The sequence below is a fragment of the Lupinus angustifolius genome, chromosome LG08, assembly GCF_001865875.1.
Source record: "Lupinus angustifolius cultivar Tanjil chromosome LG08, LupAngTanjil_v1.0, whole genome shotgun sequence".
NCBI classification, from domain to species: Eukaryota; Viridiplantae; Streptophyta; class Magnoliopsida; order Fabales; family Fabaceae; genus Lupinus; species Lupinus angustifolius.
The window spans coordinates 6,318,076-6,334,852 of NC_032016.1; the positions used below are offsets into that span (position 1 = coordinate 6,318,076).

The 16,777-nt window shown below is 33.6% G+C and overlaps 1 protein-coding gene across 2 annotated transcripts; it reads right to left on the reverse strand.

Moving 5' to 3' along the window:
• LOC109355004 (heparan-alpha-glucosaminide N-acetyltransferase-like) lies at positions 10,713-16,678 on the reverse strand. Of its 2 annotated transcripts, XM_019597884.1 has the most exons (12): positions 16,250-16,677; positions 16,077-16,158; positions 15,628-15,704; positions 15,007-15,116; positions 14,465-14,585; positions 13,430-13,546; positions 13,236-13,327; positions 12,922-12,988; positions 12,707-12,785; positions 12,538-12,629; positions 11,381-11,524; positions 10,713-10,984 (listed from the first exon to the last, which is right to left on the reverse strand). In XM_019597884.1, exons 1-12 carry the CDS (start codon positions 16,550-16,552, stop codon positions 10,844-10,846), a joined length of 1,425 nt encoding a protein of 474 aa, XP_019453429.1. In that variant the 5' UTR covers positions 16,553-16,677; the 3' UTR covers positions 10,713-10,843. The 2 variants fall into 2 exon arrangements, with proteins under 2 accessions (XP_019453429.1, XP_019453430.1); XM_019597885.1 differs by lacking the exon at positions 13,430-13,546 and having other exon boundaries at positions 16,250-16,678.

Below are 16,777 nucleotides of genomic sequence, written 5' to 3' on the forward strand. Positions count from 1 at the left end.
TGTTGTATTCTAGATTTTTCGAATGTATGTGTAATTAATTAATTAATCCTTATAATATTTAATATTGTAATAGTTTAGTGTTGGGTAATTCAGAACCAATTTCTCTCCTCTGTGTGATGCAAAATGAGCACTTGCGGAAGCGGCAAATGAGTAAAGAAAATAGAGAAGAGTAGAACAATAACACCAAGAATTTTAACGTGGAAAAACCTCCTCAATGTGAGAAGGAAATAACCACGGGACCTAGTCCAGAAAATATCTCTACTATAAAAAGTAAGATTACAATATTTGACTCTCTTACAAAGAGAATAATACTCAATCTCACCAAAAAATGGAAATACAAACTCTATAGTATCTCACTAGGAATACTAATATCACACTATGTTGATATAAACTCTCTACTTTCTCTTTATGTTGTTTTTCTCACTTGCATGTTGTATCTCTTCCTCAAAAGTCCCCTATATATATAGTGAAGGGGAGGAAGGTCTTCCTCAAAAGTCCCCTATATATATAGTGAAGGGGAGGAAGGTTCCATCATAAAAACATAGTGGATGATTAAATTGTTATCGTACTTTTCAAAACACTTTAAGAAATGTTACTCCAACTTTCTAAGTTAGACTTCATAATCTCAAGATTCAATGAGTAATTCCAAGATCTTGGAATAGCTATCATTGAATAATTCAATGGTTCATTTCCACATCAATTAGGAAGGATTTCTAACATGTGGTTCTCAAAATAAAACTATTGAACATAAATTGCTTAGTGTGAATTCTTAAATTCTGCATTGCATTTTTTATATTCGTTGGACTAAGAAGATGTGAAGATAAGAGAAATAAAAAAAATCACGGGCACTTCAAGAGGATTTGGAATAGATTGCACATCGAATTCACAACTACTTAGATCTTGTTCACCCACACATGGCATGTATACTTTAAAACTGATGGTAAGAAACATTACAATCTAATTATTTTTTTATATATTTAATATGTATATACTGATAGTGTAAAAGTTTTCTACTCTGTCAATAAATCATTTATCATTCATATGTTAACTAACAACGACTTTCAAATAAAAATAATATAAATCAATATTGAATAATATATCGACAGTGAAAAAACTTTACTATGACAATGTATAATTTTAAACTCTTATTTTTGTGTGAATACGTTCCAATCTAATTACATCTTTTTAGATTTTTTGTTTTGGTTCTATTTAAATGATATTCTCAAGTTTTATGTGCATTAAGTAAATCAACTACAAAAATATCATTACTTGTTTAAATAATTTGAGTAGAAAGAAATATAGTTTAGTTTCAATAATGAATGAAATTTATGACAAACTAAATATAATTATTGACGAATTTAATTATCTTTTAACATTACTCGTCAGGTTGAAATATTATAAGTGGTTATGATAAAGCAAATTGATATTATAAATAATATTGATGACATTCATCTTAGAATTAATTAGTGATCAGAGAATGATAAAATGAAACTTAATACATTGTTCCTTTGTCTTCCAGAATAACAAGTAAATTTCAAAAGATTATTCTATAAAACAACAATTATTATAAGGTCAAGGGAATAAAAGATCAATGCAATAATGCACAAAGAAACCAAGCCACTCAATTTCTATAAAAAAAACTAAAATGTGTTTAGCTTGATGCTTCTAAACGACATGCATAAATCACAATGACATAAATCAATTGTCATAAATAGTCGTGGCATGCATATTGCAGAAATCATCGATTATATGTTCCTCTTCAATTTCCATTACATCAGTAATAGTAGCTACTCAAACTCAAATACACATAAGAAGAAAAAGCCAAAAAAAATATATGCTAATACCCATGAACAATCCTAGAACACTTATCTTTAATCCATTGGATTCCATTTCTGAACGTAGCCTTAACCTTCCCCTCCACTTTATAAACTTTATACCTCGCTAATCTCTTCTTTCTCTTCCCCTCCGCATCACCGCAATCCCACGGTTTCCCCACCGCAGCTCCGCCGTAACTCGACCGGGCCATCTCCGGATCCAACCCATACTTCTTACTCGAACCGTAACCGCTTTTACCGCTTACAATCTGAGACCGGTGACCCGATCCGTAGCCATCCATGGTGGTCAGAGATATGTGGTGGGAACTTGTTACTGATGAGTGGTGAGGTTTTTTTTTTTTTACATATAGAAGTGGTGCTTTTAGGTTAAAGTTTCGAGAGAGATTTATATTGGAAAATGTTTTCTTCACATTCAAAGTTTTACGTCAATACGGTCAATACAGTATTCAATGTTATTTACCTTTAATATATATTACCAACATGTACAGGTGTATACATCAGTGGGTGACAAATATATCTTAGAAAACAAAACTCCATTAATATATCTTTACTTATTGAATGCAACATATGAAAGGGAAGAAGAGATTTGAAAAGAATGAAAGGAAAGACTAATATTTTATTATCTTGGAATCGAATTACAAACTGATTAAAAGAACAAATATATATAGGTTGGTTCATAAAACCTATCTAACTAACTATAACAAATTAATATGAAGAAAGATTACACTAAATATACAAAGCAATAAAATCCCTATTGTATAAACTCGGGTTGCTAGACAGTGAAGTAACAACTGACTAGCAATTCCTTTTAGGCTTTGAACTGCTCATGGTTGATCGTACTTGGTCCAAGGAGTGAATATGTTACACTTGTCAATATGCTTGAATTCGTGATTGAGTTTATCTCCTCCATGATGCTCCAAAGGTATGCCAATGCACTGAGAAACATGAACCAAGTTAAGCTCATGCTCATGCATCAAGCCTGTTGTCTTGGTTGAGAGATCTGTGTCATGTTGTATTGAGTTGGTTGAGATGGCCAAGCTTCCAATCAAGGCTGCTACCCCATGCTGCAATGGCTTGTCCAAGGAGCCTGATCTTGAGTCTGCAATAATTGGAACATTATGCACCAACCTACAAGAAATTAGCTTATAAGAATGAATTAAGTTTAACCAATCTACACCATTTGCACCAACCTACACCATTTGAGACCTTGTCTCTAATGTAATGGCAACCAATCTCTATGTGCTTAGTCCTTTCATGAAACACAGGATTAGCAGCTATGTGAAGGGCAGACTGATTATCACAATATAAAATAATAGGATCAACATGACTTAGTTATAAATCATTAAGAAGATATAGGAGTCATTGACCTTCACAACCAGTAAGAGCTAAAGCTCTGTACTCTACTTCTACAGAGGACTTAGACACAGTCTTTTGTCTTTTACTTTTCCAACTAATAAAGGATTTTCCAAGGAAAAAACAAAAACCAGTAATTGATCTTCTTGTGTCAATACTTTTCCTGGAGCACCCTTGATATATTTCAAGATTCTCATTGCAACCTTAAAATGATCAATAGTAGGAGCTGCTAAAAACTGACTCAAATGTCCAACAAAGAATGATATTTCAGGTCTTGTATGAGTAAGATAAACCAACTTACCAATGAGTCTTCTATAGGAGGTTACCTCAGGGTATAGTGCACCAGAAGCACTATGAAGCTTAGCATTATTGTCCATAGGAGTAGTAGAAGATTTTCCAGCAAGCAAACCTGATTCTTGAAGTATGTCAAGGGCATACTTCCTTTGACAGAGGCTTATCCCATCCTTACTTCTTGCTACTTCAATTCCTAAGAAATACTTAAGTGTGCCAAGACCTTTGATGCTAAATTTTTTGTTAAGTATATTCTTTATAGAATCTATTTCATCAAGGTCATCTCCTGCAACAACAAGATCATCTACATATACAAGAATCACAGTATAGTTATTGACATTTATTTTGGTAAATAAAGAGTAGTATGCTCTAGACTGAGTATACCCATGTTGAACCAAAATCGCAGTGAGTTTGGCATTCCATTGCCTACTTGCCTGTTTTAGACCATATAATGACTTTTCTAGTTTACAAACAAGAGATGAATTGGGTATGTTAAGGCTAGGGGGAGGTTTCATGTAAACTTTTTCAATTAAATCACCATGTAGGAAAGTTGTATTAACATCTAGTTGACAAAGATACCAATTCTTTATAGAAGCAAGGGCAACGATGGTTCTAATGGTGGTTATTTTAATAGCTGGACTAAAAGTATTAATATAGTCAATTCCTGCAGTTTGAGTATATCCTTTAGCAACTAGTCTAGCCTTGTATCTTTCTATACTTCCATCAGCATTATGTTTTATTTTGAAAATCCATTTGTAACCTATGGACTTCTTATCACTAGGTAGTTCAATCAAAATCCAAGCACTGTTTTTCTCAAGTGCCTTTAACTTAGTGTTAATGGCATCAATCCAATGTTGATGTTGGATTGCCTCAGCATAACTCTCAGGCTCAGTATTGGAGCTAATGGCTAAAGTATAGTTTCTATGGTTGGAGGATAATCTCTCATAGGACAAGACTTTGGACAAAGGATATTTGACAGCTTTCTCACTTATGCAGGAGGCATTTGTTCCTAAAGAACAATGGTAATCTTTTAAATAGTTAGGAACATTCCTTTGTCTAGAGGATCTTCTTAAGTCATTATAGATATTATTATTGTAATCAAAAGATTCATCTTGTTGGTTCAGTTGGTAATCTTCAGTATCTAAAATATGATCATCATTACCTTCTATTGTGGGAATCTCATCTGGACAACTAGGTTCATGGCTTATATTATGATCTAGATAGTGATCTTTAATGCTAAAAGAGGAAGTAGGTAGAGATATATCATTGTCTTCTCTAACCAAATTCTTACTATCATCAAAAGGAAAAACAGTTTCATAGAAACTAACATTACTAAACAAGAAAGTTTCTTTATTCATGTAATCAAACATTATGTACCCTTTTATATCATGCTTAAAGCCAAGAAATACACACTTTATGGCTCTAGGATCAAGCTTTTTTCTATTGTTAGTCAAAGTAGATGCAAAACACAACCAACCAAAGACTTTAAGATTTAAAAGATTTGGCTAAAGTTTGTAAAGGATCTCATAAGGAGATTTCTTATTAAGGAAAATAGATGGTTGTCTATTAATCAAATATACAGCATGAGCAGCACCATAATTCCAAAAACATTTTGGTAATGATGATTGATACATAAGAGCTCTGGTCACTCCTAGTATGTGTTGATGTTTTCTCTCAACAATTCCATTTTGTTGAGGGGTCTCAACACAGCTTTTTTGATGAATAATCCCTTTAGAATTATAGAAATTCTCTAATCTGAATTCAGGTCCATTATCAGATCTTATGGCTTTTATCCTACTATCAAATTGGTTTTCAGCCATGTTAACAAAAGATTGAACAAGTATAGATGTCTCATATTTAGCTTTCATAATGAACAACCAAGTATGCCTAGATTTATCATCCACTACAGTAAGGAAATATTTATGTCCTAGGATGGATGGGATAGAAATAGGACCCCATATATCCATGTGAATGAGATCAAAAGTGTGGATAGATTTATTATTACTGTCATGGAAAGATAACTTTCTTTGCTTCGCATAATGACAGATATCACATGGTTTAGTACTGACTTTATTATCTATGAAAGAAAACATTTTATTCAAGATGGCAAGCTTGGCATTGGAGGGATGACCAAGTCTTTTATGCCACAAGTCATAGCTGCTAGAATTGTTAGTTTCAGTTTTCTCAACATTGTTAACTAATCCATTGAAATTGTAATGTAAATTCTTAGCACTAATGATGTATAACCCCCCCGTTTGCCTCAGCTACACCAATCATCCTCAATGTGGACTCTTCCTGCATCACATATTTGGAGTTGGTGAAAGTTAACTTGCAGTTAAGTGCAGAGGTTAATCTGGAAATAAAAATTAGATTAAAACTGAAGTTAGGAATGTAAAGAACATTACTTGGACACAAATCATTGGAAAAGAAAACAGTTCCTGCAATGTTGCTCACAACATTATTTCCATTAGGCAATCTAATTTGAATTGGATCTATTTTCTTGAAGGATTGGACTTCTGATAAACAGAAGCAAACATGATTAGTTGCTCCTGTATCAAGAACCCAATCCTTTGATCCAATACCACAAGCCATGAGTTGAGGGTTACCTTGACTTATAGAATCAACATTGGTAACTTGATTTGTGACTTGATTTACTTGGTGATTGCCTGGTTCTTTAATCATAGCTAGAATGGCTTTATGTTGATCAGCAGTGAAGACTCATATGCTTTCCTTGGTGTCTTTATCACTTTCTTCATTGCAATTAACAATATTATTGATATTGTTGTTCTTCTTGTAGTGAGGGGGAAACCCATGTTTCTTGTAACATGTGTCCACAGTGTGGCCAGCCTTATTATAATATGAGCAAATCTTGCCATTAGAGCTACCTCTTCCTCTTTCTCCATTGCTCACAGAACCTCTTCTTATACTAGTATTAGTGAATGTTCCAAATCCTCTTCCCTTGGACTTTGGCCTACTAGGATTCTCATTAGATGTATTAGCAAGAATCCTTGTCATTTACATCTAGAAACTGTCTTTCTTGCTGACTAAGAAGAGAAAAAGTCTTATTTATGGATGGCAAAGGATCCATAAGCATGATCTGAGATCTAACAGCAGAGTAATTCTCATTAAGACCTCTTAAGAATCTAATGACATAGTCATTTTCCCTATAGGATCTAACAAGTACAGCAAGATTAGAGTCACACTATGTTGGACATGAAGGTAAGGGTATGAAATTATCTAATTCTTGCCATAACCCTTTCAGGTGTGTCTAATAAGCATCTATAGATAGATTTCCCTGCCTTGCACTATAAATTTGTTCTTGCAAATCACAAATCCTGAAAACATCACCTTGATAATATCTCTCCTTCAGATCCTGCCAAACTTCAAGAGAGGTATCCAACCAAAGAATGCTTTATAAGATTGCTTTGTCTATTGAGTGGTTGATCCATGAAAGCACCAGAGTATTACATCTATCTCATGCTGCAAATGAAGGATCTGTTGTGTTGGGTTTTGGAAGAGATCCATCTATGAATTGTAATTTGTTCTTGGTCTTTAGAGCCATCATCATGGCTTTTGACCAGGAATGATAGTTGATTCCCGTTAATGGAGGAGACACCAATCCTACTCCAGGATTTTCATTTGGACTCATGTAATAAGGGCTCAAGGGATCACTGAGAGGATTGATTAAGGCGACAATGTTTGTCATGATTGATTAAGAAAGATGAACAAAGAAGCAAGAAGAAGATGAAAGAATATCATAGTAAAAGAATACGCAACAGAGCATCAATTGATGCTTTGATACCATCTTAGAAAACAAAACTCCATTAATATATCTTTACTTATTGAGTGCAAGAGATGAAAGGGAAGAAGCGATTTGAAAAGAATGAAAGGAAAGACGAATCTTTTATTATATTGGAATCGAATTACAAACTGAAGGAAAAGAACAAATATATATAGGTTGGTTCATGACAACCTATCTAACTAACTATAACATATTAATGTGAAGAAAGATTGCACCAAATATACAAAGCAATAAAATCTCTATTGTATAAACTCGGGTAGCTTGGCAGTGAAGTAACAGCTGACTAGCAATTTCTTTTAGGCTTTGAACTGCTGATGGTTGATAATACTTGGTCCAGGGAGTGAATATGTTACACTTGTCAATATGCTTGAATTCATGATTGAGTTTATCTCCTTCATGATGCTCCAAAGGTATGCCAATGCACTGAGAATTCGGAACCAAATTAAGCTCATGCTGATGCATTAGGCTTGTTGTCTTGGTTGAGAGATCTGTGTCATGTTGTATTGAGTTGGCTGAGATGACCAAGCTTCCAATCAAGGCTGCTACCCCATGCTGCAATGGCTTGTCCAAGGAGCCTAATCTTGAGTCTGCAATAACCGGAACATCATGCACTAACCTACAAGAAATTAGCTTAAGATAATGAATTAAGTTTAACAATATATGGAAATACGTAGGCATAAGATACAATGTCTTTATAGTTATAGAAATTTTACAGCAGGTTGAGATGTTGTACATAATTATAACGATTTCATTCCATATATATCTCTTAAGATTGTGTATAAATTATAAATTTTCATTGCATGTTAATCTCCTGCAATATTTCCTATAACTTCATAATTCACCGGTGGAGTTTAATTAATTTTATGTAATCATGTCTTTTTGAGGTTTGTGAATTGCTGCTATCTGAACTATGAGTAGCAGAGAACATGGGGTTTGATGCATTTTTCTTATTAAACTAATAAGAGACCCTTTTTTAAATGTTGGTTTTGAAACTTGAAAGAGTTCAGACTTTCAGAGTACGAATGTGTTTTTAATGTTGCATTTAAAATTTTGTGGCTGGCCTGCTGTTTATAATCACTACTAACCTTTTTTTACTACCACAACATCTACAGTACTTCAACTATTTCAAAACGAAGATCTTATAGTATAATAGGCTATGTTTTTGGCTTATAGCTAGCAACGTCTCTACTTTCAACTGTTTGAGAACTGTGGTCTTAAAAAATAATAGATTATCGTTTTTGATATTATTCTCTTATTTATTAATGATAAACCATGGCTTTGTTCATTCTGGTTATTATTTATCAATATCAAAGTTATCTTCTTTTTGGGTAAAAGTAAAACAAATTAAAGATGTGCATGGTATATGTATTGGTCATTGTGTGGAAAGTTGGGAATGTATATGATCATGACTCATGAGATGTATGTGGTGATCTGATAGGATTAAGTGGGGAGTGTATGATCATGAATGAATATAAATATTTGATGGTAAAATATCGAAAAATATTCACTATAAATTTGATAGGATTAAGTGGGGAATGAATTATAAGAATGTAACATTTGATGAGTTCATTCACTAAACAATATATGATTATGAAGGAATGCATTATAAAAAAATGTGGGATAACTCCTATTACATGAAAGATAATAAAATTATAATTCTATGGTGTGAGCATTTGTGAAGACTTTAGTAGGGATGATAATAGAGTGGAATGGATAAATGTAGTGCTTTTTCCTACCTATATTTATACTATTTATGGGTAGTGGTATTGATAACGAGTATTCACGGATACTCAATAACTTTTTAAGTTTTAATATATATTTATATATCTTATAATAATTAATATATATATATATAATGATTATTATATGAATAATAATATTTATTTACATGTTAAAGTTATGATTATATTTAAATTACTAAAGTTCATAATAAAAATAATAAAATAGACTAATATGAAATTATAAAATAGTAAAAGTGTAATATATATAAATTATTTAATTAAAATATAAATTTATAAATATGTGGGTATATACGAAGTAAGTATTATGATACTCATTCTCACTCATAAGCTCTTTTTATGACTATTATTTGTGAGTATTTAGCGGGTACCCACAAATTAGTTATTTTTGGCATGGAAGAATTATGCATGAAAGGATTAGGGAGTAATTATAAATTTATGTTTTGTTAACATACATAATTTATGATATAACTGACATTAAGAGTGGGAACCAAGAATATTTACAAGTTCAGTCAATGGATAGATCATCTTGTCCAATCCTAGTAACATTGCTTTGATGTAACTCCCCAATTCACTTCTCTTATAATTTAACAAAACTTTATGGGACTAATAAGTAACAACACTATTAAAGACTGGTGCAATGATTCTGTCCCTGCATTTCCTTGATGTTAAGTTAATAAGCACCTAAAATCATTGCAATATGTAATGGAATGTACTGCTTTTTTAGCTTCAATTTGTCATTGTGAGTTGGATAATAACATAAGTGATATGTTCTCACCGGGATCGTTGACATGCAAAATGCTGATGAACTTATCGGTCCATGATTTATTTGATTTACAAAATTGTTCTGCAAAAATTGTTGTACTGTGAAAACTGTTCTTTCACAGAGAAAACAATTACTTGCTTGAGTATCTTAGCTAAAACTTCAGTATATTAAGTCTAATCATTCTGAAGCTTCCATTTATTCTGCACTTACACATACTTCTGTTTTACCTTTAATAATCACTCCAGTGGTGGTGTTTCAAAGCAAACCAAAGCAAAAAGGAACAAAAACGACAATATACACAATGAGTAACAATACCACTATGAGTGTCTCTCTTATATAGTTTGGAAAAGAGGAAACAAGAAACAATTGATGAGTTTATTTTTGCAAATGACAAGGCCAGAGTTAAAGTCTTAAAGATGCAGAAAGACCCAAAGAAAGAGAGAGAAGAGAACTAACACATCTTTAGTTGAAGCTGGTAGTGACTCTTTTATATCTTGTCTTTAGTTAGAAGAAACCAAATATACTCCTCATTAGATGTGAGCATGTGTCCTTTATATGAGGAAAGTTCCCATAAATATTTTAATTTTGCAGCACAAATATTTTAGGTTCCTAATCTTCTGTTTAGTCTGACAGCCTTATGTTGAAGAATGTATAACATTCTCTATCTCATTCTCTATCTCATTCTCTGGTTTAAATACTTGTTGATTGAGTTGCTTTTTTATTATCAATCAATTGGTTTTGAAATAGAATATTTACAATGGTCTGATAGTACCGTTCCCCATGTAATTTATACATGTTCTCTCATCTAAACATTTTGATGAGAAGTTGTATTGTATTCAGTTACACTTCTTTGTGCTCAATTTACATGTTGTCACTTTTATCCTCAACCATTAAAGTATGAGGTGCTACACATACTTTCATTTTTCCTGAAAGCAAATGGTGAGATTCAAAGAGAAACAAATTGCTTGATATGGAAACTAACTCTAGTGGAAGATATCTACTACCAACATAGATGTACACGTCATCATCTATTGCATGATGATGATTGCATCACAAGTTACAATTTTATATATATCCCTTTCTTGTGGAGGAAACCAGCAAAAAGGCCCCAGAATAAAATCTCAACAATTACAAAGGCCAGTGTACCCCACTTTTCAGAATGAAATATGGTCTGTAGTAAAGCTTCAGTGGCATCAACCTGCATGATAAAATCCCAATTAACCAAAAGTAACAATCAAGCATGGGAAGGTCTTTCAGGACATCAACACACAAAAACAAGCCAAAACACAATTGTTTGACAAAATTAGTATCCAATTTTCATTCCATATTGTCCAGCCACTCAAATTAGTATAATCTATATTATCTCCACAAAGGAGAAGGCAAGTAGTTGATTTACTACTTGGACCAAGGCCTCAGGGGAGGTCCTGAACACCAGTTGCGGTTGAACTCCAAACAGAAGTTTATAGGGGTCCAGGAAGGGGATTTTAACTCCTATTTGGTAATACATTGATCTTCAAGGAAAAAATTCGAGCCAAAAAGATTTATAATGAAAGAGAAGATAATCAGAACTAGTCCAGTGGAAAAGAAACATTACCAGGTTGTTTTCAGGAGAACGCCAATAGAAACCTTGGATAACTGCTGTGAAAATGTCGCAAGCAGCCAATGCATATACAATAAGAGCATTCATTCCCATCCATTGTAGTATAACTGTAGGCTTTCTTAAATGTTCTATGTCAACCTGTTAGAAAATAAGTTTCAGTAAAGTTACAGGTTTTTAATCATTTGTCAGAGATTGCAGTCACTTACTTCACCCAATTATAGTAAGTGTCATTACATAGAAATCCATCACTGTTATTTACATGCTAGGAAGCACTTTTAGCCAGCATAAACACCTTAGAGTGATGCCACAAATAAAAAAGGAAATAAAACCATCATTGTATAAAGTCCAAACCAAGCACAAATCCAGCTTTTTTTTCCACAGATTCAGTAGGGTTCTTTTTTATGCTTCCAGATTCAGCAGGGTTTAAGAATTCCATGTATCTCTCTACACTTTGAAGTTTTCCAGCTCTTCACCAAGTATTTCTACTTTAACTAAAGAAATTTGAAGAGTCACTAAAAGTCTTGACTATCCAAAAGTAATTCAAGGAGAGGATTTGACAGATAAAACCTCCGTGGGTGATCTTCATAACCCTATTATAGCTTGTTATTTACATGCACCAAACTAAGGAAAAGATTAAAGGACCGATCACACTTAATGATGAGAGGCATAATCTTAAATTTTCTGTTCGAACTGTGTAGCACTGGACTGTACAGAGAAGTTTCAGCCCTAACCCTATCAGTAAATAACTACCATAATTCTATTAACTAGTTTTACAATTATGCCTCAAGCTCCAGCTATTACGATAAAATATCTCACTATTTTTTTGGCTGTGTTGGAGTGGGAGGATTAAAAAAGGGGCACCAAAAATTGGTGGTTAGGTGTATAACCACACCTCCCCCCGCCCCCACCTCATGTGGGCTGTATGAGTGGACCAGGTAAGTCTAGCTTGTGATGTATGGGGTGACCCCGAATTATGGCTTTCATGAGAATCAAATATGGAACATGAAGTATATTTATCCCTTGGGACCGGTGATTAAATACTTGAGCTACCCTTTTTTGCTCATCATGAGAATGCCAATGACAATAAGCAAATTATTTCAATTTCCCTTGGAAATAAACTATCTCTATTTATGAAACAAGGATGAACTTACAATGTAATAGATAACAGTCAAGACCAAGCCTGACGCTCCTGCGGTGATGAACATGTAGCTTAATGTGTATAGGGCTTTTGATACGGGAATTCCTGAAAAAAAATCCAGTTGTTATTTGTAGAATATGTCATATCTTAATCATAAGAGATATTATAAGATTGGGTTGTACCTAAAATCTGCAAAATGCTTCCTATTGCCAGTAGAGAGAAGGAAAAGGCGGACCAAATAAGTACCCTCTGCTTGTGGCCCTGAATGGAGTAGTAGAGAGTAGTTGGCATCATGAAAAATCTATCCAAGAGACAAGGTTTACAGTGTCTACTTCCAAATTATAAGAAAGGCATAAATTGGACCTTAATACATCATAAAAACAATCGTAATCCAAACCTGTAAAAGCACAAGTATGTGCCCAAATTGCAATCCCATGAAACATGTAATAGAAGCCATCAGTGAACTTGAAAATTTAAGAAAAGAAATTAGCAACCAATACAATAATAAGAGTTTGAGACTCCAAAAAATGTGATTAAATCCAATTTCAACAATAATAATAGGCATAAATGAGAGAACAGTGAAAACCCCTAACAAATAGGATATTTTTCATTATTGGGGATTCATATTTTATGAGATGTCACCAAAGCCCTTACAACCATTACCGTAATCACAAGAAAAGGTAAAAGGAGAAAGCAGGGAATGCTTTTTACCTCAAAATACCCTCTGGGTCAAATGGTGCCAAGCACCATACGGGTGAATGTGGAGGCAATGGTCCATAGTCAGGAGAATTAACACTACACTCCTGAAAATAAAAGGGTCAAGATATGATATTTTGATGGCTAAAATAACTATAGTTTCAGTCCCAATAGATTCAGCACAGGAGTTATCCGAGAGAGTAAATAACCTTTGTTCTTCTGTACACAGGACGCTGATACATATGATGTTCACCAATAACTAATCTATCAATATATCCCACTGCGTTGCAAGGAGGTTCAAGACTGCCCCTCACTTCACAATGAATCTGGCAAACAATTAGTGTGTTGAGTTCATTCTCCATGAAAATAAAAATATAAACACAAGCTAAAAAAATAATCAGGAAAAATTGAGCCCTCATAATACACGAAGTGTGAAAAGAAACACAGTCATCATAATGTGTTAATGCACAAGTCCAATCCTCGGATATTTGTATATGAATATTGTTTACATAATTATTTTCTCAGTCCAGTAAGTACATTTCATCATTCTTACAAAGCATGATGCATTGATAATACTAGTCTGTATGGGTTCATCATTTTACCAAATGCAAACCTGAAGCTTCATTTTAAAAAGTTAAAATTCAAGGATTAGTCAAAAGGTGCTTTATGGTTTTGGAAGTACAAAGCTAAAGCTCATAGGCCATCCAACATTATAGAACATGGCAGTCTAAACAAAATGTTAGTGTAGTTGTTTGGTCAGTATTTCAATAGTTCTAATGGTGCTTTAGAATCCTGTGTTATAGTAACCCTATTTCTGTTGCAATAAGGTTTGTCTTGCATAAAGTTTAGCCCTATGTACATATAAATGGTGTATGAGCACATAAATGCTCCTATAGATTAACCTAGTAAATTATTCTACAAACAAGAGAGAAGACTAAGTATGTAATTTTCAACTAATACAAATTAGTTGTAAGCAGTCTGATTTATGATAGTATAAGGCATAAGCAACATTTGAGATAGAATCCAATCAACAGCTGTATAAATTATATGATTGGTACAGCTGTCACAAAGGAAGGAATGACTTATCAGCAATAAGAAATCAATTATGTGCTGACTTCATTCGTTATATACGTTGAGTTATAAGTAAGGCTATGTGCACAAAATAGCACAAAACAAAACTGAAGCCATAAAAATGATGTGTTTTCAGCATTCAATGGCACAGTGACCAAACTGTACCAACTTACATTTTCAATAATTGATGCAAGACCAGACCCAAGCAAGTTGGAATGTTCGAATTTCCAATTTGGAACATAGAGGCTGTAAAGCAAAGAAAGGTACACCGAGCAAAGTAAGAGAGAAAACACCCTGCACAAAGAAACAAGCAGTTGGCACCACAGAAGTTAATGTTAACAATTACATGCGGGGAGGTAGCATCTTCAAGATGGATCTATTAAATTAACCTGAACTTTTTATTTGGGTGAACAAAGTAGCCTGAAAAGTTAAGAATAAATTAAGGCTTTGGTAAATAAAGATTATGCAGGTCCAAAATGATTGGACAGAATATGCATCCATATATGATGACCATCAATGCAAAACAACTCGTCCTTAACAATGCAAAACAACTCGTCCATAACAATGCAAATCATGATATAAGAAATTGGCAAGAAAAGTACAAAAGTGGCATTGGTAAGCATATTTTATAGTGACAATCTACAAAAAAAGTTGAAATTTTTAATTGCCATGCTTAGCCAATTGAAAGCATTACAGATCAGAATAGTGAACTAACCACTGAATGAAGTATTTCCTCACATAAGATGCTGGTGAGTTAACCAAAATAGTATTGTTCACAAGCCATAACTCTGATATTGACGCCAACAAATATCCAATTGATATTCGCTGCATATCATACAAGGAAATTATGTATCAAATTGAAAACACATTTATAAAACTAGAGCAACAGGGAATTGAATTTGATTATCTCTAAATTGCCACTTTTTTCTCATTGTAACTCTTATCCATAAAAGAACAACCAATTTGAATGACTCTTTTCTTATAAAAGATTTTCAATAGCCACACAGCTCTTCGAATTAACACAAATCTGCAGCAATGCTAAAAAGTTTCAGTGGGAAAAGTTTTTATTTACTTGTTTGGTACAATACACCAAGCATCGACATTAACACTTATGATGTGGGAATGTAAACATACTCACTGCATGTTGGCCATGGATCACACAAATAAGTGATTTCACAGAGTATCATTGAAACTGTTGAGTTATCCATGAGACAAAGTAAATCACAGGGAAAACAATATTTGCAACAATAATATCAAACCTCTGAATCCAATTAAATAAAAAATTAATAGGTCAGAGAGCAATGATAACAATTTTATTAGTTTCAGTTGCAGATACCTGAAGTACACCAAGCCAGCGTATCCTGTTCAAATCAACTCCATATGATAAATTGCCCCGCCCATGGAAATACCCACCTATGATTAAGTTTCAGAGTTTAACATTAAAGCGATGGATACCAATTGCATAGTTTAAAAAACATAGTATAACTACATGATCAGCAGGGACGGCACATGGTTATGGCATCCCCCAACACTACCAAGTTTCCTCTCTAACTCTGTCACTATTGATCAGCCCACCAATAATGCATGATTGAATTACGCATTCTGCAATTACATACTTACATGGTTCCCTCGTTTAGCCTACTTATCACGTACTGAATTTCACATACAGTGTACCATGTAACTATGTGCGATTACATATATAGAATTCTTGAATTTAATTGAATTTTGTGTGTCAAGTTTCATCTGGTTGCAAATCAAACGTGACAATAACGCAGGAGAACATACCTTGTACCAAAACCCCCAAAAGGAAAAGCTTAATTGTCCTCAGTATCACTTTTTTGGTAGCACTTTGTTTGTTTAACGGTTTCTGAAAGGTTATATATAAAAGTTAAAATAAGAATTATTAGATAAAATCCTCACTTCAAAACAATTGCAGCATAAGAAGATTCATTTGGTACCTTGAAAACGAGAGCGATGGAAACGCCAACACCAAAAAGAAAAAAAGGCATAACAAAATCAGCAAGAGTGAGACCAAACCAAGGAGAGTGATTCAATGAAGGGAAAGCTTTTCCAACATCATCAACTAAAATCATCAGTGCAACAGTGAGACCTCGGAAAACATCGAGAGAAGCAACGCGTTGATTTGGAACAGAAGAAACACTAGTGTTTTTGCAGTTTTGATTTTGGTTAGGGTCATATTGTGCAGGAAGAAGAGGTGTTCGTTCTTCTTCTGCAACCTCGATCTCATTCTCACTTGACATTTCCGCACCAACACTAGTTTTGACTTGGTTCACCGTCGCTAATACAAATGCTATTTTCGTCTCTTGCTTTCGTTCGCACTGGACAAATTACAAGTCAAATGGGGTTTTGACCGTTTAGTATTTGGACATTGCATGCATCAAATTTATAGAAAAGATGGATCCCTTTCAAAAAGATGTTATTTTGTTTTCCTACATAAGGGGGGATATTAAAGTTAAGAACATAAT

Coding starts and splice junctions, on each gene's coding strand:
- LOC109355004 (XM_019597884.1), bottom strand. CDS start 16,552: ATGTCAAGTGAGAATGAGATCGAGGTTGCAGAAGAAGAACGAACACCT. Junction 11,525..12,537: donor TGACTGTTATCTATTACATT/GTAAGTTCATCC, acceptor ATTTTCTAACAG/GTTGACATAGAACATTTAAG. Junction 10,985..11,380: donor GTTCTCCTGAAAACAACCTG/GTAATGTTTCTT, acceptor TTTATCATGCAG/GTTGATGCCACTGAAGCTTT.